Source organism: Lucilia sericata, unplaced genomic scaffold (assembly GCF_015586225.1).
Source record: "Lucilia sericata isolate MDLA Ls3-8-SP2 unplaced genomic scaffold, ASM1558622v1 Contig000058F_arrow, whole genome shotgun sequence".
Lineage (NCBI taxonomy): Eukaryota > Metazoa > Arthropoda > Insecta > Diptera > Calliphoridae > Lucilia > Lucilia sericata.
The window spans coordinates 122,501-149,552 of record NW_023994094.1 but is presented as its reverse complement, the minus strand read 5'-3'; the positions used below and the strand labels follow the sequence as shown (position 1 = coordinate 149,552).

The window sequence follows — 27,052 nt, the reverse complement described above, 5'->3', positions numbered from 1 at the left end:
AAAAAATTCAGTTTTAATACAGTTTTAACTTAATTTTTAAGTTGCTGAAATCTTGGTAAGCGGAAATTTATTTATGTTTAACAACATATCAACATTTAAAAAATTTAAAAAAAATTCCCTTTAAAACACAGAACTACAGCTGAATTAGAATGTATTTAATAAAAATAGACTATTAAAAATTTTCTTTTAAATTTAATTTTTTTCGTTAACCTACAATAAACAACAAACTTACAAAACCAACAATGAAAATATTGTACAATAATTAAAGGATTAATTGAGAAATATGAATACTAATTAATTAATGAAAAATAAATAATAATTATATACAAATATATTAAAAGACAGTAAACTAATTAACAAAAAAATAAATATAAAATTATAATCCTCCATTTGTATTTGTTGTGATTGCATAAAATTGGTTTAATTATGTATTTAATTAATTCAATTTTTGAATATTTAAATGTAAAGATTACAAAAAAAAAAAAATCATATTCTCTAATATCATAATTATACTCTTAGCTAAACAAAAATTATTAAAAATAAAAAGCCATTTATAAATTAAAAACAAAAAAAAATAATTTAAATTATATTTAAAAAAAATATTTAAACAAAACAACCATTATAAATAAAATACATTCCGTGGCAAAACAAAAAAAAAAAAAGACAGAAAAGTAATTCAGTGAAAGAGAAAATTGAAAGTATTAGTGAAACAAAAATTGAATTGAAAAAAAACTGTTAAATTATATAAATATTATATTATTCTGAATTTAAAAGAAATATTAAAAAAACAAAATCAAGCAAAAAAATAATAAACATTAAAAAAAAGTTGAAATTTGTTGTTTTTCTTGAAGATTTTCTTAATCGAATTTTTAAATAAGAAAGAAGTTTCAACTGTAGAATGGATTGCAAAATATCAAAGGCCTTATGACCAACACTTGATGTAAGCGCTATCAAAATACTCATAGGACTGGATAGGAGCAGTCTACGGATTCTGACTGGGATTTTAAGGGAGCATTGCACAATTATGGCCTTTGTCAGTAAGAGGGACGGTAATATACCGGACTATTGCAGAGGAAATTGTCTACATTTTATAGGGATATTCAGATTCTTTTAGGACTCTTTCTGTAGAGGTTTCCATTTTTCGATATTGAAAAATGTGAATAAATTAGTCTCAAATGACTTTAAAATTATATTTTTCTGATTCCTCAAGATTTGTAGATAGTTTTAATGGCTTTAAAAATTTTTCGAACATAACTTCGAATTTTCAAATTTAATTTCGAATTTTCGAACATAACATAAAAATGTTATATTTTGAATCTACATTGAAAATGCTTTAAAATCCATGAAAAATTTTCAAATTATTTTCAAAGTTTTTAAGTTCGAAATAGAAAAAATCTGAAGAAAGTGGCCTCAAATCGATATAAAATTAAATTTTTCTGAATCCTCAAGATTAGTAGACATTTTTAGTGGTTTTAAATTTTTTCGAACATAACTTCGAATTTTCAAATTTAATTTCGAATTTTCGAACATAACATAATATTTTGAATCTACATAGAAAATGCTTAAAATTATTTTCAAAGTTTTTAAGTTCGAAATTGAAAAATTTGAAGAAAGTGGCCTCGATTCGATATAAAATTTGTCGATCTTTTTTAATTCTCATGATTTTTAGATTTTAATGATTTTAAATTTTTTCGAACTCAATTTCGAACTTTATAATTTTAAAATTATTTTAAAGTGGCCTCAAATCGATATAAAATTATATTTTTTTGAATTCTCAAGATATATAGATAATTTGAATGATTTCAAAATTTTTCGAACATGACTTCGAATTTTTGAACATAACTTAAAAACGTTATATTTTCAATCTACATTGAAAATGCTTTAAAATCCATAAAAAAATTTCAAATTTTTTTTAAAATTTTTATGTTTGAAATTGAAAAATCTGAAGAAAATCGATATAAAATAATATTTTTTCGAATTTACGAGATTTGTAGATAATTTTATTGGCTTTAAATTTTCTCGAACATAACCTCGAATTTTCGAACATACCTTAAAAATCTCATATTTTAAATCCACATGGAAAATACTTTAAAATTCATTAAAAGTTTTCAAAATTATTTTAAAAGTTTTAAAACTTTTTCGAACTTTCGAAAAAACTTTAAAAAGTTTTATTTTCTGCAACTACATTGAAAATATGTACTTTAAAATCATAAAAAATTTTTAAATTATTTTCAAAATTTTGAAAGTTCAAAATCGGAACTTGAAATTAGAAGCAAATATGAATCCTTTAAATTCTCAATGTTTTTCGAACACAGCACGAAATGGATTTCAGCAGATAGCAACTATTAGTTCAGATGAAATGTTAGATGAAAACAAAATGTTTGATGAACATGAAATTTCAACAAACTTACCAACCTCCCGCAGTAAAATAAAAATACTTAAATACAATTTGATTTGAAATCAATTTTTTCCATTTTTTTTTTCATTTTATTTTCATTATTCTTACATTATTTTTGTTTTCGACTATGGAATTACCAAAAAATAAAATGGAGTTTGTTAATTAATTTGTTTCTTATTTCCTTGTGATCCATGTTGAAATATTGTTTCAGTTGACTCTTGTTAAATAAGCATTTGCTTAGCAGGTTTTTTTTTCTTTTGCTATATCATGTCCTTTTGTATACATATTTGTTAAGTAATGCCAATTTCCAAGCTTCTTATTGTAATTTTCTTTTATAGTTTTTATACTAATTTTTCTTTTTTTAGTAAATTTAAGTAAAAGTTTATTTTTGTTTAATATAGAGTAACGTAGAACTAAAACGTCTTGTTTGTAATTATGTTGTTTTGTTGAAAAATTAAGTTATTTTTTTTACTATTGTGTATCCTTCATAATGGCCTTAATATCTTCAGCATCGAGGGTTTCATACTTTAGAAGAGCTTCAGCTAATGCCTTATGTTCTTTAGCATGTTTACGTAGAATTGCCTTGGCCCGTTCGTAGCTATCGTTAAGTATACGTTTGATTTCAGCATCTACTGCCTCAACAGTATTTGGTCCTAATGCATCATTTGGATAGAGACCCTTTGAACTTTCAATTGTACGTAGACCCACTTTCTCTGACATGCCCCAGTCTTTAACCATGTGTGTGGCAATGGAGGTGGCTTGTTTTAAATCACTACTGGCGCCCGAAGTGATTTTATCTGCACCAAATATTAATTCCTCAGCGGCACGTCCACCCATCATGGTATCCATCATTGCCAGCAATTGTTGTTTGGTGACATGATAACGTTCCTTTTCAGGTATATAGGCGGTGTGTCCCAGTGATGGTCCTCGCGGCATAATGGTGACTTTATGTAGAGGATGTGATTCCTAAAGTTGTCATTTTGTGATTAATAGCTATAAGTTTATGCAGCAGCCACAGCAGCTTTACTCACCTTGGTGTAGTAGGCTACTATCGCATGACCACCTTCATGGTAGGCTGTTATAAGATTGGCTTCCTCGTCGGGCAAACGTGCTTTACGTTCCGGACCCATAAGCACTTTATCGCGGGCTGTTTCTAAATGTTTCATTGTAACAGTCTCTGCTCCATCAATGGCCGCTCTGGGAGAAAATTGTGTGTTTTTCGTAATATATTTTTTCTAGTTCTTTGCTATTAATGGTCTTTTTTTCTAACTTTTTGTACTTCGACACTGGAATTTTTTCACTAATTCACTTCCTAGCATTGACAAAATCTATTTCAAGAACTAAACTAATATGTTTTTACCAAAAACCTTATGAAAAATCTATTTCTTATGAAAATTCTATTTGATTTTTGAAAAATTATTTAGATGGATACACTTCTTTAGGATTCACTTGATAAATCTAGGACTAACTTTTCAAACAAGTGAAAAAATCAAAATTTTGAAAACAAATACTCGCCTAGTTTTCATTCTGGCAACAATTTAATGAACAGGGACCAATTTTAAATTCTACTGAGGTTTCATTCGCTTTCGAATGCCAGAATTTGCCCCCAGATATCAGTTATAGTCGAAAAGGTTAACTTTTGTTTTTAACATAATTCAAATATGTACTTGATTTACATGTAAATATTGGATTCCTAAGTATTTTTCTTACAAATTTTCTTTCAAAAAAATCTTTGCTCTTGCTCCTTCTTCTCTCATATAGAAATTCTCTTCAAATTCTGAAGACGTTTACAGTAAAAGTTATTTTTAAAACAATAGTACAATGTTATGCTTTTTTGGGCCAGCTAGACTTCTCATCTACATTCTTTGTGCCTCTTGTAAACATCATCTATTTAAGTCACAAGTTTACAAGAAACTTTCTTCTCAACTATGTCATCCTTTTCTCTAATTTATATCCTCTAATAAACTCAATAACTTGTCTCTAGACCGAGATAAATTTGAAAAAAGAAGACGAACACTTACCTTAAAGCAGCTTGATTAATCATATTTTCTAAATCGGCACCAGTAAAACCGGATGTTCCTCTAGCTAACATATCTAAATCGATTTCATCGTGTAAAATTTTCGAGAGATATAAAGTAATAATCTCTTTGCGTCCTGAGAAATCGGGAGTACTTACGACGACCTAAAATAAAGCAAACATTAGTTAAATACTTAACCAAAAATTCCATAACAATAAAAACCTACTTCAACATCAAAACGACCCGGTCTAAGAAGAGCTTGATCTAAATCATCACGTCTATTGGTGGCACCCAAAACTATAACACCAGCATTTTGATGGAAACCATCCATTTCGGATAACAATTGATTAATAGTTTGATTAGCATAAGGATGTAAAACTGAATTGGTACGCTTAGCGCCCACAGAATCAATTTCATCAATGAATATAACACAGGGAGAACGTTGTTTGGCGGCCTCTATAAAAATAAAAATAAAGAAAATCTTTAAAAATAAATTTAAGAATATCTTCACCAAAAAACTTACTAAACAAATCACGTACACGTCTGGCTCCCTGGCCCACTAATACCTCGTCGAATTCTGGACCAGCGGCATGGAAAAATGGTACATTAGCTTCACCAGCTACGGCTCGAGCTAATAAAGTTTTACCCGTACCGGGAGGACCCACCAATAGAACACCTTTGGGTAATTTGCCACCCAAATTGGAAAACTTTTCAGGATTTTTTAGGAATTCTACCACTTCTTTCAATTCTTGTTTTGCTTCATCACAACCCTTGACATCATCAAAGGTAACATGTATTTCTTCAGGATCTACTTCCACCTGATTGCCTAATTGTATACTTTAAGAAACATAGTAATGAATATGTATTTTAAAATTTATTTTAAACCAATAAAAACTTACCGAAACATGGAACCATTTGAGGAAGAGAATAAACTAACGAATATGCCAATAAATACCACAATTACTAATAATTGCTGAAAGACCTAAGTTTGTATAAATATTAAAATGTTTTAAAAGTTAGTTTGGGAAGGGTTCATTTATACCAACCTTAAGATATTTCATTGTTTTGCCCGACTTGGGATGATCTTCAGAATTAACAGCAGCTAAGTAACCCTCAGCAAAGGCAATTTTTATGGTGTTTTCCTAAATGTTTAAGCATTAATTTAGTTAAAGATATTAAAAAACAACGAACTACCTTTCCACTGCCACTTTCGGTTGATTTCTCCAATAGTTTTTTCAATGTTTCCGAACCACTAGTTAATTCACCTTCCAATTTCTGTGGATTACCACTAAAAGCAGTGCGCAAGCGGGAAGCCACTGTGGGATTACGCCTCAATTCAGCAGCTATGGAACGATCCGTCTTAAAGCTACGTACAAATTTTCTAAAATATAAACAATTTTTAATAAAAAGGTAACAATTCCTTTCCCAAAATGTATCAACTTACAATTGATGTTGAGGTATAATAGTTTGTAACAATTTGGAATATTTTTGTGGAGCAGGCATATTGTGAGCCATTGCATTATTAAATGTAAGTTCTATCAAATGATGCGATTTCTTGCTCTTCACCCTTCTCACCTCTATGTGTTCCAACTGCTGCAGGTGTGAGGCCAACATAGTTTTTGCTTTATTTAACATATGATTGAGACGTTCCGCCTCAAAGAAGTTAGCGGCTGTGGCATTATGTTGATTTACCATGTGACGCAAGTTCTGCGGCACACGAATCATATTCTGGGCCGAGCTGACAGCCTCTGAGGTCAAAGGCTTACTTAACGCATCACGTCGTTGTTTTCCAGCAGCTGCTGCTCTATTTGTGTACGTTCTCCCCGTGGCAATTGTCGAATTTTGCACTTTATTTTTGTTGGCTGTGTAATAATGATGTGGTTTACGTCCAAAGTTACCCAAATACAAATAGGGCTAAGAGCAACAAACAGTGTTTAGTTTTCGCTTTATTTCTTTATGGAATCAATTAAACTACTTACCAAAGAATGTGTATAAGCACAAAACATTTTTCTATTTCTTATCTAAATTAATAAAATCTTTAATTTAATTTTTTCTTTTTACTAAATCTAGGAAATCCTTCAGAGCCGTCAATGGTGATAATTTACGCGATGACAGCTAAATATGTCATAACCGATTACTCGCGCGTAAATGTCAAATTAACATCTCTGTTTTTCCAGCTCACGAAGCAAAATCAGTGGCAGGTAATTAAATTAAGAATATTTTTTTTAGAATTAATTGTAATAGAGAAGATTTCACGAAAATTTAATTTAAAAATATACATATATATCAAAAATTATTTTTATTTGTCATTATACCTTGAGAGAAAAAATATCTAAACAATTACTGTTAAAAACAAAAATCTTTTGTATATAAAAATGTTAGTTGATTTCCCATCCACAATCTTAAAAACCTTAAAATTTGAAGCCTTGACTAAGTTTCTTTAAACAACCTAACAATAAAAATATATTTGTAATACTAAAATATCATTGTGAAATTAAATATAACACTGTAATTAAAAAAAAATAATAAAATATTTTTTTCTGTGTAATTACTCCAACCTAAACTTGGCAGCACTTATACTTTTCTCTCCGTTTGTTTACAAAACAATTCTTATTTTCAATTGAAATTTTTGCAAAATTCTTTAAAAAACCATGACAATTTTATATAAAGTTCAGAATCCTGGTGGCAATAAAGATGGTTACCTCTTGCCCAATTGTGTTTTGTGTAAAATATCGTGCAAAAATGTTGTGGCGTTTTGTGTCCACCAAGGTTTGCAAAGCAACATTTATGTCTGTGACATAGTGACTCCTTGGCAAAGTTTCAAGTTAAATACTTGTAAAAATATTGTTACCGTCTTGGAGTGGAATCAAACTGGTGAGTTTTTAATGGCTGGCTGTAAGAATGGCATTTGTGAGATTTGGTCCACCAAACAGAATTGCATCAACAGTTGGATATTACTATACAAGGCCAATTTGCCAAGTGAGGAGATATTAAGTGCAAAATTTTTCCATAATGGCAAGAGAGTGTACTTTAATACACACAAAAAAGATCTACAGGCCTATTCCGATAAGTTTGAAAGAATGGATTTTAGACCTTCCATGACCCACTTTGGCAATACTCCTGTGGAGGGAGTATTTGTTTTAACTTCGTCCGGTTTGTTGGGTGCTTTTATTATACCAAAATTATTACCACCAGCGGATAGTTTAACCAACGGCAGCTATGTGCCCACAGATTTAAATGTTTACACCCATTCTATTGGTTTATCAAGGAGTTACATTACACACAGCAGTGTAACTTGGTGTCCCACCGGGTACTTTAGTGTGGCGGTCAACAGCTGGCATGAACCATTAATTAACTGCTATAAAGTTAATGTAGAAAGAGATGCAGAGGAGTCAGTCACCATTAAATGCAATTCCGTGGCTAGTATTTTCTTGCCCAAAGGAGAGGTAGAGAGCAAACAAGTTTCCCATATACGTTGGCGCACTATAAATGGCGAGGAAATTCTATTTGTAGTCTATGACTGTTTGGAAGGCAGTTTCATAGAACAATGGATTTTAACCAAGAAGCACCAGGCCGTTCATAAGTTATTGCAAAAGAATAAAAGTGACTTTGTTCAATGGGAGCAATGGGAAAATTCTGCTAAACTAGCGTTGTCCTCCCGAGTATGTGATGTATGCATTACCAAACTACCTTCGGAAGCCATGTTGATTTTTGCTACTTTACGCGATAACTCCGTACAAGTTTTGGAGTTGGGTTTAAAGAAAATAGGTTCTACTGTATTTGAGCGTATGGCAGAGGAACAACATAGAATGCCTTGCAAGCTATTAACCGCTGATGTCACTTATCTTAATCAATTATTGGTTTTGTTTGACAATTTTGGCCAAATGTATGCCATGCAAGTACCCACAAATCATTATGATAAAAACTACAAAATGAATCCTTTATCCCTACCGGTAGCTTTACTGGAATATAGCATAGTAACTGGCATAGATGCTAGTGATGTGATCATGTTAAATCTACCCAATCTAGAAATGTTGGCTGAAAAACTTACGGAGAATTTTACACGACAACACAACTTCACCAGACAATTTTATTATTCAAATTTTCTCTCCTTGAAAAGCAATCTCTGCCGCATACAATCCAAACAACAGGATTTTGATAATCTTATAACACTACACTCCATCTCCATTGCTTTCAAATCTTTACTACGCCCCTCCGATCTAAGTTCTCAGGATAAGGGACCGGCTGAAAATTTGTCCATGATTTTATCTGATCCAAATCCTCAATACAATGATGTGGATAAAGTTCTTTGTGTCTTAGATGCTAAAGATTATACAGTAGAGCCGGCTACCCTACAAAGTCTGCAGCAACTTATACAGTGGGTAGCCGATTTGGGTTTAAATATACTCAACAAATTGCCAGATGAAATAATGAAGAGTAAATTCAATAAGAAACATGGTTATGATATAAGCCGAGATATGATCGCCATAAGCAGTATACGTGAACTGCTGGTAATGATACGCATATGGGGTTTATTAAATCCCCAATGTCTACCCATCTATACTAAATCCATAGAATCCTTTGATGTGCTACCCGTGCTGTTTAGACTCCTTACCAGACTCTATCAGAACCCCAATGAACCCGATGATGGTTTACTAGATGACTGCAGTGTTTTATCCACACAGGTGTTAATACCCAACCGTCACTTGAACACGCCTACAACTTTACTAAATAGTCATGCCACAACCAAACTATTTCCGTTCGTTTTTCAAACTTCTGTAGAACCTTTGGCCTTGCAAGATCTACACTACGATGAAGTGGTATTCGCCAATAGTACCCGAGATGATGTTAGCAACTTACATTTGGGCTCCAAAGTCAAATCGGTACGCAAATGTATACGTTGTGGTTTTATTAATAACATTAATAGGAATACTAAGACATCGGCTTTAAAAGCCTGGTGTCAGCGTTGGGAGTATTGCCACTGTGGAGGTTTTTGGTTAACAACATAGATTTTAAGTGTGTGTGTGAATAACATTTTATAGTTTTATAAATATTTTATAATATTTTAAATATTCTATTTGTAAAAGTTATTAAGGAGTTGTTTTAAAAGTGAATATCACAGGATTCTAGAAGTCTCCGAGTGGAAGTGTACCTCGCATTCAATAAATAAATATATTGACAAAGTGTAAATTGGACAGTTATCAATTTTTGTACTCAATAAAAAATTTATGAGAGAACTAGATATATTTTTCTAAAATATGTTAAAAAGAATATATGTATAGCGAATACATATTATTAAAGAATGCTAGGTCGAATTTTAAATTGCAAAAAATCAACCATTTTGAGAGATCAGGGCTTTCTAATAAAAATAACCTATTGCTTAACGTAAGCAAAGACCGTAAACAATATTCAAATTATAACGGTAAAAATAAATCAATATATTATTTTTTTAACAGTGTATTTCATTTTATACTTAAATTTACAACTCTGAAAATTTGCACCCACAACAGCTGATCGATTCCAGAAATATAATTCCTACACCGGTCTTTGTTTTTTTACGATTTAATAGAATTGTATAATTTTATCCTAAATATCACACAAAAAACGAAGATGAATCCAAATGATACGCAACAACAACCACAGCATCCTCTGGTAAGTGAAAGAAAATAAGAAATAATTAAAAAATATGAAGAAATTCTTAATTATCGTGCTTGCAGGCCAATTATCAATTTTCCTCGGAAGAGTTGAGAGTATTTCGGGAGTGTAATACAGAATCATTTTTCCAACGTTCCTTGCCGTTGGGAACCACTTTTGGACTGGCGGCCTATTTTGGTGTTAAACAAGGTTTTATACCGGTAATTTGTGATTTTTGTAAATTTTGTAATTGTTTTAATAAAATTGTTAATTATTTTAATTTGCAGCCCAATGTTAAATATGGTCCGGTGCCCAAAGTAATATTGGGTGTAGTGCTGGGCTATTTTGTGGGTAAATTTAGTTACCAGCAAAAATGTGCCGAGAAAATTATGGCTCTGCCTGATTCCCGTTTGGGTGAACTTTTAAGACAGCGTAAAAATCAAGGTGGTTTGGCGGGCTATAGACCAGACCAAGGTTTAGGTATGGGCATGTCCCTGGCACCTTTTACGCCCAATAACAATGATGTCTACACAGATGTAGATCTTCAGCCCAAAAACAAGGGTAATGCCCTTAACTTGGATATGGAATCGAGGCCCTCGTTTGCCGGCTTGGATGATATCTATAGACCCAATTTAGATTGTAAGTGTTTTTAAGATAACAGTAACAGTAACATATTAAAAGTTTTAATAATTTTTAGCTCCCTCAACTACACAAGTGGATGCTGATATACCTTTGGAACCCGTTAAACCGGGTACCAGTTACGATGAATTGCGTAGACGTAATCGTGAGGAATACTTAAAGAAACAACAAAATCCTTTCTCCAAACCTTTGCCACCAGATGCTCCGGTGGTCATGAGACAGCCAGAGAGATCATCAGCTTATAGTAGTGGTGAAGCTCCTGCTAAGAATTTGCAAACAAATAAATATGGAGATGCCTGGGTGGAATAAATCTTAAGCCTTAATTAAAACCAAATCTGGGCTTTTTTCTGAGTTATAAAGTAATAATTCATTAACCGTTTTTGTTTTTTTGTTTTCATATATTTTTATTATTTTGCAATTTAATAAAAAAAAGTATTTATCATTTTGGAAAATGGAAGCTCAGCTTCTTAAAGTTAACTTTATTATTTAGCTTATTGTGTTGTTAAAGTGATGTTTTAAACTTGGTTTATAATGCGGCTTTAGAAACTTAATTCAATTTACCAACTTCATACAAATAAGCACCCAACAATTTGGTCTGCAAATGGAAAAAAAAACAACAAAAAAGATTAACCTTGTATTTAAATGAAAATAAAGTCAAAACTTACGCCTTCAACATAGTTATAAATATCAATTTTTTCATTTTGAGAATGAGCACCATCATCACAAGCTCCCACAGGCACTAGAATGCAATTCTTGCCAGTGGCTTCTTGTAAAGTTAGTGTTACTGGAATAGAACCACCCTCGCGTGTCATATCGGGTTCTACTTTAAAGACATGCTTAATGGCCTGTTTGGCAGCTTCATAATGGGGATGATTGGGATCTTCGGTCCAGGGTTTACCGGCACTCAACAATTTTACACTCATTTTATTGGGTGAACCACGTTCGGCCCATTTTTCATTCAAATACTTGGTAACGCATTCGGTGATGTGGTCGGGATCTTGATTAGGCACTAAACGCATTGAGAATTTACCAATAACTTTGGCGGGTATAACAGTCTTGGCACCGGCCTCAGAGAAGGCACCTTCAATGCCGTGAATGGACAAAGAGGGATAACGCCATCTGTGCATCAATAATTGGGTCTTGTTCTCTTTGTGGGGCAAAGCTTGGGCACCGATGTCTTTTCTGTTGTGGAAAAAGGAATTAAATTCTTTAATAAAAATTGCATTTTTTAGGAAAAATATAAAAAATTTCAATTTTAAAGAAAATTTTTAATAAAAAAATTTTTATATTTTTTAAAAACAGAAATTTTAAATTAAGAAAAACTTTTAAAGAAAAATATATTTTTTTAAATTTAAATTTTTTTAAGAAATATAAAAAAAAAAAATATTAAAAATATTGAAGTTTTCAAGAAAAAAAATAAATTATTTTAAACAAAAACTATAGATGAACCACCCTAATGAATTCTAATTATATCTTATTCTCTTTTAAGTTTTTCCTCCGTTTTTTGTCAAATAAAAGTGATATGATTTTAATTTACTTTAAGCACCTCATATCATTCTACTTGTTGTCACCAAGAGTTATAATCTTTAAAAACATATAATAAAATAAATATAAAATAAAAGCAGAACATTGTTCTGTTATCTTACTTGTAATCTTCAACTTCATAATCAATTTTTTCGTAAATTTCATGTTCATTGTGTAGCAATGGGGCAATCTATAACAATAAAAACAACATCAATATTTAATCCATATTTATGATCACACTTATTAACTAGCACACTTACGTCTCTTTCAATTCCAGGTATTTGAATTTTAGTCTCCTTATCCACTAAAGTGCTTAGCAACCAGCACAAATCGGGCATGGCTTCGTGAACAGTACCACCAAACACACCACTATGCAAATCCTTTTGGGCACATTCAACCTCAACAGTATAGTAGACTAAACCACGTAGACCATAAGTAAGACAGGGTCTAGTTTTGCCCAACCAATAGTTATCGGAAATGCAAACGTAATCAACATCAGCTAGGAAATTATCTTTCAAACTCATAAGGAGATCATCCAAACCCAAACTGCCACTTTCTTCCATGCCCTCAAAAACAAATTTAACATTCACTGGTATATCAATGTTTAACTTTTGATAGGCCTCAATGGCATGTATCCAGCAAAGAACGGGACCTTTGTCATCACTAGCACCACGACCATAAAGTTTACCATCTTTTTCGGTCAATTCGAAAGGTTCAGTAGCCCAACCATCGTCCTTAAGGGCGGGTTGAACATCCAAGTGACCATAGACAACAACGGTCTTCTTTTTGGGATCCTAGAAAATTAAAAAAATTATTTTAGTTTTTTTTTATTTAAAAGAAATTTTCACTTTTGGAAAATACCTTTCCTAATGTGCCCAACAAAACTTTGGGTAGAGGAATTTTTTCACCACTGTGTAGAGTTTCTTCACCTATATCCACCAATTTAGTTTCAGCTCCCAAAGCCTTCAATTTATCTTCAGTCCAACGGACCATACGATCAATTTCACCACGTTTTTCTGGCCATGCTGAAACGGATTGTATGCCTACAGCAGTTCTGAGGACATCAATGTATTTCAATTTGTTTTCATCAACAAATCTGTAATTAAGAAAAAAAAATCAAAATTTTAATAAATTATTAATTCGAAAAACTACACTATAGATTAGACTATAGACTAGACTATAGATTAGACAATATACTAGACTATAACTAGACAACAAACTAGACTATAAACTAGACAACAAACTAGACTATAGACTAGACTATAAACTACACTATAGATTAGTCTATAGGCCACACTATAGACTACACTATAGACTACACTATAGACTATACTACAGACTAGACTATAGACTAGACTATAGACTAGACTATAGACTAGACTATAGACTAGACTATAGACTAGACTAGACTATAGACTAGACTATAGACTAGACTATAGACTAGACTATAGACTAGACTATAGACTAGACTATAGACTAGACTATAGACTAGACTATAGACTAGACTATAGACTAGACTATAGACTAGACTATAGACTAGACTATAGACTAGACTATAGACTAGACTATAGACTAGACTATAGACTAGACTATAGACTAGACTATAGACTAGACTATAGACTAGACTAGACTAGACTAGACTATAGACTAGACTATAGACTAGACTATAGACTAGACTATAGACTGACTAGACTAGACTATAGACTAGACTATAGACTAGACTATAGATTAGGCTATAGGCTAGACTATAGACTAGACTATAGACCAGTCTCTAGACTATAGTCTAGAATTTCTATTGAAATCAATGTTTAAAGAGCTAAATCGTTTACCTTTTGTTTTAACATGAAACATTTCTTTATTAATAAATTCTATAACTTTTATCAATCCAATACTTATTGAAATATTTACAATCAAAAGCATTTTATGATTATGTATAACAATACATTATTTAATAACTTTATTTATCTCTCTTTCTCTATATAACGGTTGTGAAATTTATGTGCACTTGACACATCAAACCCTCAAAACCTAAAATATATGGTTAGATTAGAAGAGAAAACACATGTTTTCAGATAAGTAGTTACAAAATTTGTTATTAAATAAATAAAAATGTACTCTTTTTCCAAGCTACACTTAAAGGCCTAGAACCTGATTATTACTTTTGAAATGAACCCTTAAAAAAACATAGATAAGTTTTGTAATTAATGCATTATATAAACAATAATATTTAATAACATGAGTAAGTATATTATTATCATTAAATATGTATATTTTATAATAAAAATTATTGCAGTGCCAACCACCATAATATGGAGATTCATCATCATTCTGGCTTCATTATAAATGTAGGTTTATCAGCTAGTATTTATTTTTTATTATTACTTTATTTTATTTAGTATTTTAAGAGAAAATTAATAAACAAAAAGATAAAATTTTTTAAATTTTAATAACATTTTTGAGATAGCAATTTTTAATTAGTAAAATTTCCAGAGATTTTTATTGAATTAAGTTTTCTAGGGTTTTTAATATTAAACTAAAAATAAGTTTTGAATTGAGTGAAAGAATAAAGTTTAAACTTTTAATTTAAATAATAAATTTCAACAATAGCTTTATTATTTTGATACTTTTTCTGTAAATTGAATTGTTTTTTTTTTTATAAATAAATGTTGCAATTTATATAAGTAAACAAATTTCAGTGCAATAATAGCTTTTATTTAATAATTTTATTTTAAATTTGTTCAATTTGTTTTATACTACTTTTGTATAGTTTATACTAAGTACTTGTTAGGAAAACAAAATGTGTTTTTAATTTAATTATTGAAATCAACAAATATTGTGTTGTCTTTTATTTAAAATAACAATGAAGATTAAGAAAATAATTGTTTAGGTGTGCACACAAAGTTATGGCAAAGTTTTTGTTCATTTCAAATTGTTTACTTATTGCAAATGTTTCCCAGAATGTCATCTTTCCATATTTTTGATGTTATGGCTACTTTAGAATAAAGAATGTAATTCCCATTAAAATAACTTTATAATTTTCAACAAAAATTTCTACTGTAGCCCTTGTATAAAAACTCATTTTTTAACATTATTAAAATATTCTTTACAAAATTACAATATGTTACCGTTTTGGTCAATAAATAAATTAAAATAAGAATATATTTATATTACATTTATTTGTTTAATTTTAAATTATGCTAAATTAATTGCAATCATATTAATTGGTGTTAAAATATGCATATTAATTTATATTACAAATGAAAACTGTCATCGATTAAGCACTTTGTTTTCAGCACGTAAATGGTAAAATTTATGTTAATTTTAATTAGTTTCTAAAAAAACTACACTACCATAGGGGAGCGTATATAATGTGTTTGAGTTGGTGTTTGTTATATAGAAAATTGGGTCAATGATGAACTTATAAACTCTACAGAGTAAATAATTCTTGCCGCATAATACCATATGTTTAAAGAATTGTATTCCAAGGGGGTACCTGTACGAGGTCTAGGTGAAGTCGTAAACCCTTATTACTCATTTTTAATAGCAAAAAACAGACTATTCCATCGACTAGAGAAAAAAACTATTCTTTTGACTAGAAAATAGACTATTTCATAGACTACACAATCGATTAGCCTAAAGACTAGTCTATAGACTACACAATAGATTAGTCTATAGAGTATGCTATATTATAGGTAGCAGACTATTCAATATATTAGTCTATAGGCTACACTAGTCTATAGACGATATAATTGACAAAACTGCACAATAGACTGTTCCATTAGATAGATTAGCAAAACAACTAATTTTTAGACTAATCGCTCCACTAGTTAATACACTTGACCATAGAAAAGTTTTTAGACTAGGCACTGGTGTATCATTGAAAGTTTAAAGATCGAGTTATAACGAAAAAAGTATAATTGTACCAATTTCACCAACCCTGCTCCTACTGTCTTGGAATTTTTATTTACAGTTAGTTTACAATAAAAAAACTTCACAAAATGTAAATAAACAATAAATAAAAAAACTTTTGCCACCAAGGGTTAAATCTAACCACAAAATAAATAAAAATGGTAAAAAATATATGTATTAACGAAAAAGTCAGCAGCTAAAAAACAAAAAGTTGATTTAAAAATAAAACTGCAATAAATATGACATGAAAACGTTATCGTATGAAAAAATTTCAGGAATCTACGTGCTACGTATTATATGCAATAGCGGTGGGCGTTATCTTTGAGTTACTGTACCAGAGCTACTCATTGTAAAATTAATTAGCAAAGAAACCCAATTTAACCACAATGTAATTATTCTTTTTTTTTCATAATTACAACAAACTATGTTATTCCCCTTATAACATGTAGTTCAATTTTCACACTTACTTGAATAACTGGACAAGATCACTGGGTAAATCAGACATTTTTTATTTCACTGTTTAATTTTTTTTTTGCACAAATTAAAGAAGACAACACTTTTTTCTTTATTAAATGGCTAATAGGAATTTAGTATATGTATGTGGTGTAAATTATGCACAAACACACACTGTTCGTTTGGAGAATGCACAATAGAAATTGTTCAATAAAATAATAATGGAAAAATAATACGTTTTGCCGGTATTATTTATTTAGCAAAACCACTTTCTTCCACTTTTTTTAATAAATGTTGTTGCGAACAACAAAAACACCGTTTAAATAGGTTGTCAAAAAAGGGTTGCCTAATTTACTTTGTATGTTCTACTACTTTTTGCTGCAGCCTTGTGATAGGCAGAGTACACAGTGTGGCCATACCTTTTTTATTTTAAATTCGCCGCAATTTTATTAGTTCTTTGAGATTTTTTCAAATTAGCTTAAAATCAGTTTTTTTAAAGATTTATACAAGTTCACAACACGGTCATTTTTTAACGTTTTTGTTGTCATAAATTTTTTATTTGCAATTTTATAAAAATAAGTTTTTCATAATAAGGAATCTCAGCTTTTTAAAGTTATCATTATTTTTTAGCTTATGTGTTGTAAAAGTGATGTTTTAAATATCACTTAAATGGCTTTATGCCATTATTTCAATTTAGCAACTTCATACAAATAAGCACCCAATAATTTGGTCTGAAATAAAAAATGATATTTAATTAATCTCTTTCGAAAAAACATATTAAATAAAGCTAAACTTACGCCTTCAACATAGTTGTAAATATCAATCTTTTCATTTTGAGAATGAGCAGCATCATCACCAGCACCTACTGGCAATAGAATACAATTCTTGCCAGTGGCCTCTTGCAAAGTTAAAGTTACTGGAATAGAACCACCCTCTCGTATCATATCGGGCTCTACGTTAAAGACATGCTTTACGGCCTGTTTGGCAGCTTCATAATGGGGATGATTGGGATCTTCGTTCCAGGGTTTACCGGCATACAACAATTTCACGCTCATCTTATTGGGTGAACCGCGTTCGGCCCATTTTCCATTCAAATACTTGGTAACGCATTCGGTAATGTGTTCGGGTTCTTGATTGGGCACTAAACGTATTGAGAATTTACCAATAACTTTGGCGGGTATAACAGTCTTGGCACCGGCATCGGAGAAGGCACCTTCTATGCCGTGAATAGACAAAGAGGGATAACGCCATCTGTGCATCAATAATTGTGTTTTGTTTTCTTTGTGGGGCAAAGCTCGGGCACCGATGTCTTTTCTGCAGAGAAAGGAAAAAAGTAAAACAAATTTAATTTCAAAGAAATTAATTTTATAATTTTTGTATCTTACTTGTAATCTTCAATTACAAAATCTATTTTTTCGTAAATTTCCTCTTCATTGAGCAGCAGAGGAGCAATCTATAACAATAAGCCAAAAGAAAAAATTATATTAATATTCAATTCATATTTATGAACACACTTATTAACTAGCACACTTACGTCTCTTTCAATTCCAGGTATTTGAATTGTAGTCTCCTTATCCACCAATGTGCTTAGCAACCAGCACAAATCGGGCATGGCTTCGTGGACAGTACCACCAAACACGCCACTATGCAAATCCTTTTGAGCACATTCAACTTCAACAGCATAGTAGACTACCCCACGTAGACCATAAGTAATACATGGTCTGGTTTTGCCCAACCAAAAGTTATCAGAAATACAAACGTAATCAACATCAGCTAGGAAATTATCTTTCAAACTCATAAGGAGATCATTTAAACCCAAACTGCCACTTTCTTCCATGCCCTCAAAAACAAATTTAATGTTCACTGGTATATCAATGTTTAACTTTTGATAGGCCTCGATGGCATGTATCCAGCAAAGAACGGGACCTTTGTCATCACTAGCACCACGACCATAAAGTTTACCATCTTTTTCGGTCAATTCGAAAGGTTCAGTAGCCCAACCATCGTCTTTAAGGGCGGGTTGTACATCCAAGTGACCATAGACAACAATGGTCTTCTTTTTGGGATCCTAGAAAATAAAACAACATTATTTTAATTTTCGTTATTTTAAAAGAATTGTTTTTCTCTTGAAATGTACTTTTCCTAAAGTGCCCAATAAAACTTTGGGTAGAGGTAGTTTTTCACCATTTTGTAGAGTTTGTTTACCTATATCCACCAATTTAGTTTCAGTTCCCAAGACCTTTAATTTATCTTCGGTCCAACGTACCATACGATCAACTTCACTACGTTTTTCTGGCCATGCTGAGACAGATTGTATGCCTACTGCAGTTCTGAGGTCATCAATGTATTTCGATTTGTTTTCATTAACAAGTCTGCAATAAAGCGGAGAATTAGATAGACTATAGAGACTATAGACTAGATTAAATACTAGGCTATACACTAGACTATAGACAAGTCTATTGACTGAACTATAGACTAGAGTCTAGCCACTAGACTATAGACTAGATTATTGATTAGACTATACTACATACTGGATTATAGAAGATATAGACTAGAGTATAAACTAGACAATGTTATAGACTAGAGTATAAAACCCTAAACCATATATCCTTCTCATCCACATTGCTAGTTAAATACACACTGGCAAAACTACATTCTGTTGTTAGAACTTTAACGGATCATAAAATTAACCGCAACATAAAAATAAAATTAAAAACTTTTCTACCAACAATTCAAAGAACTTCAACAACAATAATATTTGAATAACATGAATTCACTTATACAATGATAAAAGAAATATTTTTTAACAAAAAAAAAGGTTCCATTATATACTGTAAAATATTTAATAATAATAACAATTAAATAAACTATTCTTCAATTTGTGGTTTACATATTTTTAATTATATTCTTTGTTTTTAATTAAAAACTATATGAAAAAAAAGTTTTAAAAAATTAAACAACTGTGGCATATTTACGCTAAAATACCTTTTGTTTAACAAACTATTATTTTAATAACTTTATTTATCTATTTATATACATAATAGTGAAATTTATTAAAATTTCAGAAGCATTGTGAAGATCATTTTGAAAATTTCTACATAAAACTCTACAAACTATTCATTGAAAATCAATTAGTAAAGAAAACCAATTTAAACACAATATAATTAATTTTGTTTAAACATTACAACAAATTCCTTAACTAAGTTTATATGTAATTCCCCAAATAGTGTTTTATGTAATTGAAAATTTGACACTTACTTGAATAACTGTTTAAGATCACTGGGTAAATCAGACATTTTTCCTTATACAGTTTAATTTTATTTGCACGATTTAAAACTTTATTCTTTATTTAATGTTTTAATAGGAATTTAAACTATGCACCAAACCACTACTAGTATTTTTTATAAATGTTGTTACGAACAACGAAAACACCGCTTAAATAGTTTGTCAAATTTACTTAGTAAGTTCTATTACTTTCTTTTGTTTCCGTATATGTATTTCTTATCTAATTTTATATATTTTTTTTCGCTATACATATGTATAAGCTCTCTATTTCTTCCTTTTCGTTTCTTTCTTTAGGCACTTACTAAAGAAAGATATAGACAAAACATAAACAAGATATGGCAACAAAAATATATTTATAACGGCCATTATTTATGTTTTTTGTTATAGTTTTCTTTTGAAGAAAAACTAACTTTAACAGTTTCATGTTGCAATTTCTATTTTATATACATATACATGTACATGCAACTAAATTTTTCTTAATTTTATTTATATAAATTTTATTTTCTTTGGAAATTTTAATTGCTATTTAGATTTTTTTACAATTTCTTTGATTCGATTTTCAATAGATTTTGATTTTTTACACTTTTTATACGTAGAATTTTTCTTTTAATTATTATTATTTAATTTACATAAATGTTTTTAAAAACTTCGAAGTTTTTAATTTTTTTTAACGGAAATTTTAAAAAATAAATAAACAAACTTTGACAGCTGTGAAAAATTGACCACCTTGTATTAATTTTTTTGGAGTAGCCATATCATTTTCTTTTTAATTCGCTGCAATTTAATAACATTAATGGGAATTTTTTCAAATTGGTTTTAAAATCAGTTTTATTAGAATTAAAGATTTTATATACAGAATATATGAATATTATACATAAATTAAAATCATATATTGTTAAATACATGGAATTAAAAAAATAATTAAAATTAAGTAAAAAGAAAACTTGGAATTAAAACATTAAACAAAAACAGGCAATTCAAGGTAATTCATTAAAAATTATTAAATCTTAAAAAATGAATTTTGAACATAAAACTTTTGGACGATTAATTATATTTACATTATATCAGACGTTGTTGAATGAGAACGGGATAAAGATTCACGAAATTGTTTCATTACATCGTAGTTTAAAGAACCTTTAGCAGCTGCAAAAACGGCATCTATGCAGATTCGTTGGGCTAATTCTTTTTGCTTTCCATGCAATTTTTCAAATTTGGCATACCACCACTTGAATACGTCTTCATTTTCAGGAGAATTAAGTTCCTTTTCCAACAGTTGTTTGGCCACATTTAAAAGTTCACTTTCACAGTTATCCTTATTCTTCAGATCTTTTAGAAATGTCTGGAATTAAAAGAATATACCCAACAAACATTGATTCAAATCTATGAATATTTTTGAAATATTTTCTTTACAAAAAAGGAAACTTTTTCAAATTGTAGTCTATTGATGACATGATACTAAAATTAATTTTATACTTACAAAATTGTTATCATCCTTTGAGGATGATAATACGCTATTTTCGTCTTCCTCTTCCATCCAGAATTGCTGATTATTTTCCATTGCTGCGATATAAAAAATTATTATAAGAAAAATGTTTTCTTAAAGGGGTCATACACAACACCAACATCCTGGCACAATCGAGGATGGTGTAAACCAATTGAACATGATTAATTTGACATTTTTGTACTTGTGCCAGCATGCTTCTGCTATGCATGGGGAAATTGGATCATATAAGAATTTGAGCTGTAAAATAATTTTTAGTCTATGTTTGAAAATATTTTATTGAAACGACCTTTCGGGCACAAAATTTCTTCAAAAATGAATATTTTGTAAGCATGCTGGTGTCATATATGATACGAATTTGAAAACACAAAGGGTTGTGCTTGCATGCTGGTATTGAATATAAGTCCTTTAATTCTTATTTTTCTACTACTTCCGCAAAAGTTAACAGAGTTCTTAACAAAAGCCCCCAGCTCCCGTAGGGTTTTGCAAACGTAAAAGCTTAAGAAATTTTTTTATAACTTTATGCATCATACGGGAGAATATATGTAGAATATTGTTAAATAAAAACTTTTTGTTTGTATTTTAAGTTTGCTTGGCTGCTTCTGCAGCTAATACTTTTTAGCCGAATCGAAAGATTATAACGCCAACACCAATTATTTCAGTACGACTGGACCGAATATCAAATTGAGTTTTTCTTGGTTCTACCATAATCAAAATTAAAACTTTGGTTAAGTTAACACGATTGCATATGGTCAACATGCACCTCAAAAAACTGTAACTCGGTACAGTTATTTGATGTCATACATTTGACCAATGCGGTTTGAAACATAAAACGCTCGAAGGCAGAGCAAAAAGGATAATGGCAACGACGCACGACGATCTTCCTCCGCCCAGAGCTGAATTACGAATGAAATTAAAAACTGGAACTGAAAGTTTTGCGGAACATTTATTATAATCCAAGATATATTCATTATAATACCTTGATAATAATTATATAAATACGGGGAATTGAAGTTTTAAGTGATTATTTTCACAAATGTTGCAATATTAAATACTTGCAGCAAATTTTATCATTGTACTGATTATACATTTATATTCTTACCGCAAATTAAAAACGATTAACACAAACATAACAAGAAATTAAAACAATAATATATCAGGACGCACTTTTAAAATATATGATTTCGGCAAAATTTCAACTGCTGCTTTTTAAATCAGAGATATATGCCGAGCATTTTAATCGGCGGCAGCGCTGGCTGACATAAAATTTATCGGCGGCGGCTCAAAATCGGCTGCCAGCCGGCTTATATTATTATAAGCCGAAACAAAATTCACGGCGGCGGCGGTCTTTTATTGTCAGAGATTTTTTACTTCTTCATTCTTCGGGTGAAGTTTTTTATACAACGTTGCAATTGGAAGTGAAGAGAAATTGTAATATAATTATTTTTATAATCTTTATATATATTTTTTATTAATTATTGTACTGAAACGATTATAAAAATTAGGTAATTGGCATATAATGTGTGTGTAAAGTTTAAACAATTACAGCAAAATTAAATAAACAAAATAATATATATGTAAAATTTGAAGTGAATACAAAAAGTGCATAGATTTTTTCCCAAACGAAAACAAAAAAAAAGCCTTGAGACTCAAAAATACACCAACACACAAATGTAATTAAAAAAAATAAAACCGATCAACAACGCCTCTTGAAAAAATGTTAAATGAGATTGAACAGAAATTTTGCTTTTAGTTTATGGAAATTAAGGTGTATTGAACTAATTAAGGCATTTGTTTATGAATTATAATTGAGGCGTTAGTTATTAAAAAGAATTGTTTATGGAAAGAATTTCACAAATAAAAATTGTTTTAAATAAACAGCTACACAACAATAAATTGAAAAAAATAATAAAAAAACAGAATCACTAAACCGTAAATCTAACGTCATACATATCAACATCTTGTTTTTCATTCTTTCTAATTTTGTTTCTTATTGTAATGTTTTATTTTTGTAGCGAGTTTTTTGAGCTTCTTTGGCTGTAAAGAAACCAATAAAAAATAAAATCTTGGAAGAAGCAATCATTATAGAAAAAAACTTTAATATCTGTTTTATTTACTGTTGTTGTTCTTACGTGTGTTATTATTGTTGCTGTAAGTTTTCTTACTATTACCGTTGTTGTTGTTATTGCATTGTTTGCCAAATCGTGTAATAATTCAAGCAAACAATCCAACTAACCATCCATCCATCCAACAACTGCAACACCACCGTTTATTTACACTACATTCTTCCCGTCTTGTGCTATCTAAAGGTATGTAGTGTTGTTATTGTACTCTGTGGAAGTTTAGTGTTTTTGTATTATTTCACTTTTTTATTTGTTTAGTTTTTTTTGCTGTCGTCATATTTTCTTATATATTTTGTAATTTATTTTGATTTTATTTTCATTTCTTGTGTTTTTTTTTTCTTCACTACATGTTCTATTTTAATAAATCTGCTGTACAGTTATTTTTGAACTTCCAACGCCAAAGAGACAAGCGGCTGAAAGTTTCTGTGACACAAGGGAAGAGGAGGTTACCGACAAAAACAACAACAAATATAAAAACTCTTCATCATCATCACTCACAAACAGACAAACAAACAAAACAAAGCGGCAGCAAATAAGCGAAGAAAAGCATGCCTGCACAATTACAAGCTACAACAAAAGCAACAAATACATAATAGACAGACTAAAGAAAACAGAAAAAGGGAACAAACTAGGAACATTATTGGCAGCCGGTATCTGTTAAAAAAGAATTGTTATTAAAATATAACAAAATATTTAACAAACGAAGACTTTTATAAAAAAAAAGAATTTCCTTAAAAAAAAGTTTGCCAACTGGTAAATGTGAAATAATTAATTGCAAATATTGTTCATTACACAATTATTAAGTATTTGCAAAATTGTTAAGTAATTGATTGTCAGTCCGTTTGTCTGTCCATACATTTGTGGAAATTGTTTGTGTGTAGTTTCCTTTAACGAATATATGACTGATTGTCTGGCTGGCTGAGTGAGTGTCAACCAACAACCCAACCAACGGACCAGCCCATATCAGACATCGAAGAATATTAACGAGGTTGTTGCTGCTATTGCAGTTTATTTTATTTCTTAACACGTCCATTCAACTGCTGACTTAAATGGTAAAGTTGCAAATTTTCATACATTCATACGTATATATTTTTTTATAATTTATTATTTTATAGATTTTATTGTTTGTTTTTTGTTTATATCGATTTTAAGCTTTGTTTATTTTGCTTTTATCTAAGTGCATGTTTTGTCTGTCTGCTGTCTCTTAGTTGTTTTGCCAAAATATCTTTAAAAAAAAACGAGACTTTCATTTTGTTTCAAAAAAGAAAAAAGTTTCCAAAGTATCATTCCAAAAAAAGTAAAAACAAGCAGAAAACATGGCATGTTCATTCTTTATTTGTATTTTTCCTCATTTTCCTTCTCAATTTTTTTTTACCATTCTTTTAATTTTATACATATTTATGTATTTACACTTGTTTTTACTTTATTTATTTACATTTTTACACTAGTGTGCAAAATAATAGCAGTTTGGGGTATTGTTTAATCGTATTTTTTAGAGATCGTATAGTTTTTTTTGTTTAAATCATGGATTTGACAGCGATTTGATAACAGGTTTTTGAATAAGTCGATTAATTGATAATTTTCTGTCGTACTCAGGAGGTCTAATCGTGAAATTGGTAATAAGTCTGTTTGCTTTAGAAGAAATTAACATTTAATGATTAAAAAGAATTTTCATTAATATAAAAAACGATGATTTGGCAGCGATTGATCTGAAAAAAGGGCTTTAAAAGTTTAAAAAATATTTTTTTTATTAATTTTAACCTTAACTTTTCTTCAAAATACAGTATTTCGCTCTAACTTTTTAAGATTTTTTACAAATTGTGAACTTTAAACAAAGAAATTTCCTTAAAAAAAAGTTTTTCACTAAAAATTTAATTTTTTTTTTAAATCATATTTTCACCACAAATTGATAAATATTACTAAATTTTAAATTTTTCACAAAATTTAAAATTTTTCACTAAATTTTAAATTTTTCACTAAAAATTCGATTTTTTGCTAAAAATTCTAGTTTTCACTAAAAATACGATTTTTCACTAAAAATTCGATTTTTTGCTAAAAATTCGATTTTTCACTAAAAATACGATTTTTTACTAAAAATTCGATTTTTCACTAAAAATACGATTTTCACTAAAAATTCGATTTTTCATTAAAAATTCGATTTTTCACTAAAAATTTGATTTTTCACCGAAAATTCGATTTTTCAACAAAAATTAAAATTTTCACTAAAAATTTGATTTTTCACCAAAAAAAATTACTTTTTATTATAAATGAGATTTTTAACTACAAATTCACTAACAATTCCATTCGAAAAATCAAATTTTTGGTCCATCGACTTTTCCGAAAAACAAATCTTTATAGATATCGAGATAAGAGTCATCACAAATAACCTTTAAATAGTAATCATATTGCAAGATCCTTGTAATGAACGGCCAGTAATTAATTATACATATCTTCGGTATGATATACACTTACAAAAATCAGATAAAATGGAAAATAATATACCAATTCAATAAAAATGACTTTCAGAAATCATTACGATCGGTACTTTCATTATAAGGCATACATTTGTAACATAAAGTCAATCATCATCAACTTGTTTATTCCTGCAGTTAAATCATGTGTAACAAGTTGATCATTTTCGGCATATCATTAAATTCATGGATTTTTTTAAGGAATAACAAACTCATTTATTTTCCTTATCATTAAGGCAAACAGTATAAATATAGATTATTTATTTTAAATTCAAGCTTTTTATTAAATAATTTGTTTGAAATTTTAAATATATATAATGATTATAATCTAAGGTCATTATACGTCATTATCTGTACAAAAAACAACCATGCTAAAGTCCAGAAGCTAAACAAATTTGTACGTTAGGTGTTAGGAAACCCCACCCTAAGTATACAATTCTAAATATACAAATTGTTATCTTTTTAATAAACAAACTGCAAATCACTTTTGATAAGGTAGATTAACACGGCAACAGTGCAGCAAACAATTCATTGAAGTGATGCTACTAAATGTTTTGAAAGTATAATCATTATCGATTAGGTATAAATATAAAATATGAATATTATTCAAAACACTTTCGATTTTTTGTAAACAGTTCTCATAAGATAGAACTGATTTCCTGCTATTATTATGCACACTCTGCTTAGTGTATAACATATGTTTTTTTTGTTTTTATTTTATCTGTCTTGTCTGTTTTAGACATTTGCTGTGTGTTCTTTTTGCTCATTTGTTTATGCATGCTATTGTTGTTGTTGTTTTACAGCCTATAGAAAATTATAATAATGTTCTTTTTTAGTGACAATTACTAAAAAAAAAAATTTGTTGTTCCTGTTGTCATCGTCCCCTTTAGCTAGCTTGCTTTAAATAGTGCGGTAGTGTTTTTTAATACAATAATCATTCTTAAAACTTTTACACATTTACAAACATGTATACACGTCCCTGTGTACGCATTTGCAGCTGAACTGTGAGTGTGTTTAGTTGTCATCTTTTTTTTTGGTTTCATTAAATTAACCCAGCAGTTTTGCTGGAAGTCGAATGTTTCCCGGTGGTTTAACCA

At 29.8% G+C, this 27,052-nt stretch overlaps 7 protein-coding genes across 10 annotated transcripts in view; 3 read left to right on the top strand and 4 right to left on the bottom strand.

Moving 5' to 3' along the window:
* Positions 1 to 2,462: 2,462 nt before the first annotated feature.
* Positions 2,463 to 6,610, bottom strand: LOC119616123 (ATP-dependent zinc metalloprotease YME1L). The gene is made up of 10 exons (XM_037972336.1): positions 6,396 to 6,610; positions 5,861 to 6,330; positions 5,611 to 5,797; positions 5,463 to 5,558; positions 5,316 to 5,398; positions 4,940 to 5,253; positions 4,643 to 4,872; positions 4,420 to 4,580; positions 3,430 to 3,595; positions 2,463 to 3,364 (listed from the first exon to the last, which is right to left on the bottom strand). Exons 1-10 carry the CDS (start codon positions 6,420 to 6,422, stop codon positions 2,870 to 2,872), a joined length of 2,229 nt encoding a protein of 742 aa, XP_037828264.1. The 5' UTR covers positions 6,423 to 6,610; the 3' UTR covers positions 2,463 to 2,869.
* A 384-nt stretch (positions 6,611 to 6,994) lies between these two features.
* Positions 6,995 to 9,501, top strand: LOC119616135 (mediator of RNA polymerase II transcription subunit 16). The gene has a single exon (XM_037972364.1). The coding sequence runs from the start codon at positions 7,068 to 7,070 to the stop codon at positions 9,423 to 9,425; it is 2,358 nt and encodes a 785-aa protein (XP_037828292.1). The 5' UTR covers positions 6,995 to 7,067; the 3' UTR covers positions 9,426 to 9,501.
* Positions 9,502 to 9,911: 410 nt separating this feature from the next.
* Positions 9,912 to 11,146, top strand: LOC119616107 (OCIA domain-containing protein 1). Its single transcript, XM_037972297.1, has 4 exons — positions 9,912 to 10,068; positions 10,134 to 10,271; positions 10,338 to 10,689; positions 10,748 to 11,146. Exons 1-4 carry the CDS (start codon positions 10,027 to 10,029, stop codon positions 10,996 to 10,998), a joined length of 783 nt encoding a protein of 260 aa, XP_037828225.1. The 5' UTR covers positions 9,912 to 10,026; the 3' UTR covers positions 10,999 to 11,146.
* Positions 11,081 to 16,923, bottom strand: LOC119616105 (cytosolic non-specific dipeptidase-like). The gene is made up of 6 exons (XM_037972295.1): positions 16,590 to 16,923; positions 13,075 to 13,309; positions 12,474 to 13,007; positions 12,336 to 12,403; positions 11,355 to 11,871; positions 11,081 to 11,284 (listed from the first exon to the last, which is right to left on the bottom strand). Exons 1-6 carry the CDS (start codon positions 16,625 to 16,627, stop codon positions 11,237 to 11,239), a joined length of 1,440 nt encoding a protein of 479 aa, XP_037828223.1. The 5' UTR covers positions 16,628 to 16,923; the 3' UTR covers positions 11,081 to 11,236.
* Positions 16,924 to 17,173: 250 nt separating this feature from the next.
* On the bottom strand, positions 17,174 to 20,009 carry LOC119616106 (cytosolic non-specific dipeptidase-like). The gene is made up of 6 exons (XM_037972296.1): positions 19,834 to 20,009; positions 18,713 to 18,947; positions 18,110 to 18,643; positions 17,961 to 18,028; positions 17,373 to 17,889; positions 17,174 to 17,306 (listed from the first exon to the last, which is right to left on the bottom strand). The coding sequence occupies exons 1-6, from the start codon at positions 19,869 to 19,871 to the stop codon at positions 17,259 to 17,261; spliced, it is 1,440 nt and encodes a 479-aa protein (XP_037828224.1). The 5' UTR covers positions 19,872 to 20,009; the 3' UTR covers positions 17,174 to 17,258.
* Positions 20,010 to 20,812: 803 nt separating this feature from the next.
* LOC119616103 lies at positions 20,813 to 22,686 on the bottom strand. Of its 2 annotated transcripts, none has more exons than XM_037972291.1 (3): positions 22,464 to 22,686; positions 21,338 to 21,420; positions 20,813 to 21,199 (listed from the first exon to the last, which is right to left on the bottom strand). In XM_037972291.1, exons 2-3 carry the CDS (start codon positions 21,416 to 21,418, stop codon positions 20,915 to 20,917), a joined length of 366 nt encoding a protein of 121 aa, XP_037828219.1. In that variant the 5' UTR covers positions 21,419 to 21,420; positions 22,464 to 22,686; the 3' UTR covers positions 20,813 to 20,914. The 2 variants fall into 2 exon arrangements, with proteins under 2 accessions (XP_037828219.1, XP_037828220.1); XM_037972292.1 differs by having other exon boundaries at positions 22,529 to 22,686.
* LOC119616102 (disks large-associated protein 4) overlaps positions 22,675 to 27,052 on the top strand; it is a 16,761-nt gene continuing 12,383 nt past the window's right edge. Inside the window, exons 1-3 of one of the 3 annotated variants that reach the window (XM_037972289.1) lie at positions 22,675 to 22,792; positions 23,377 to 23,670; positions 23,862 to 24,536. The gene's annotated coding sequence lies outside the window, so the exon portion shown is untranslated. Of the gene's footprint in view, positions 22,867 to 23,376; positions 23,671 to 23,861; positions 24,537 to 27,052 lie in introns of all 3 variants that reach the window. The other 2 variants (XM_037972288.1, XM_037972290.1) reach the window with 2 other exon arrangements.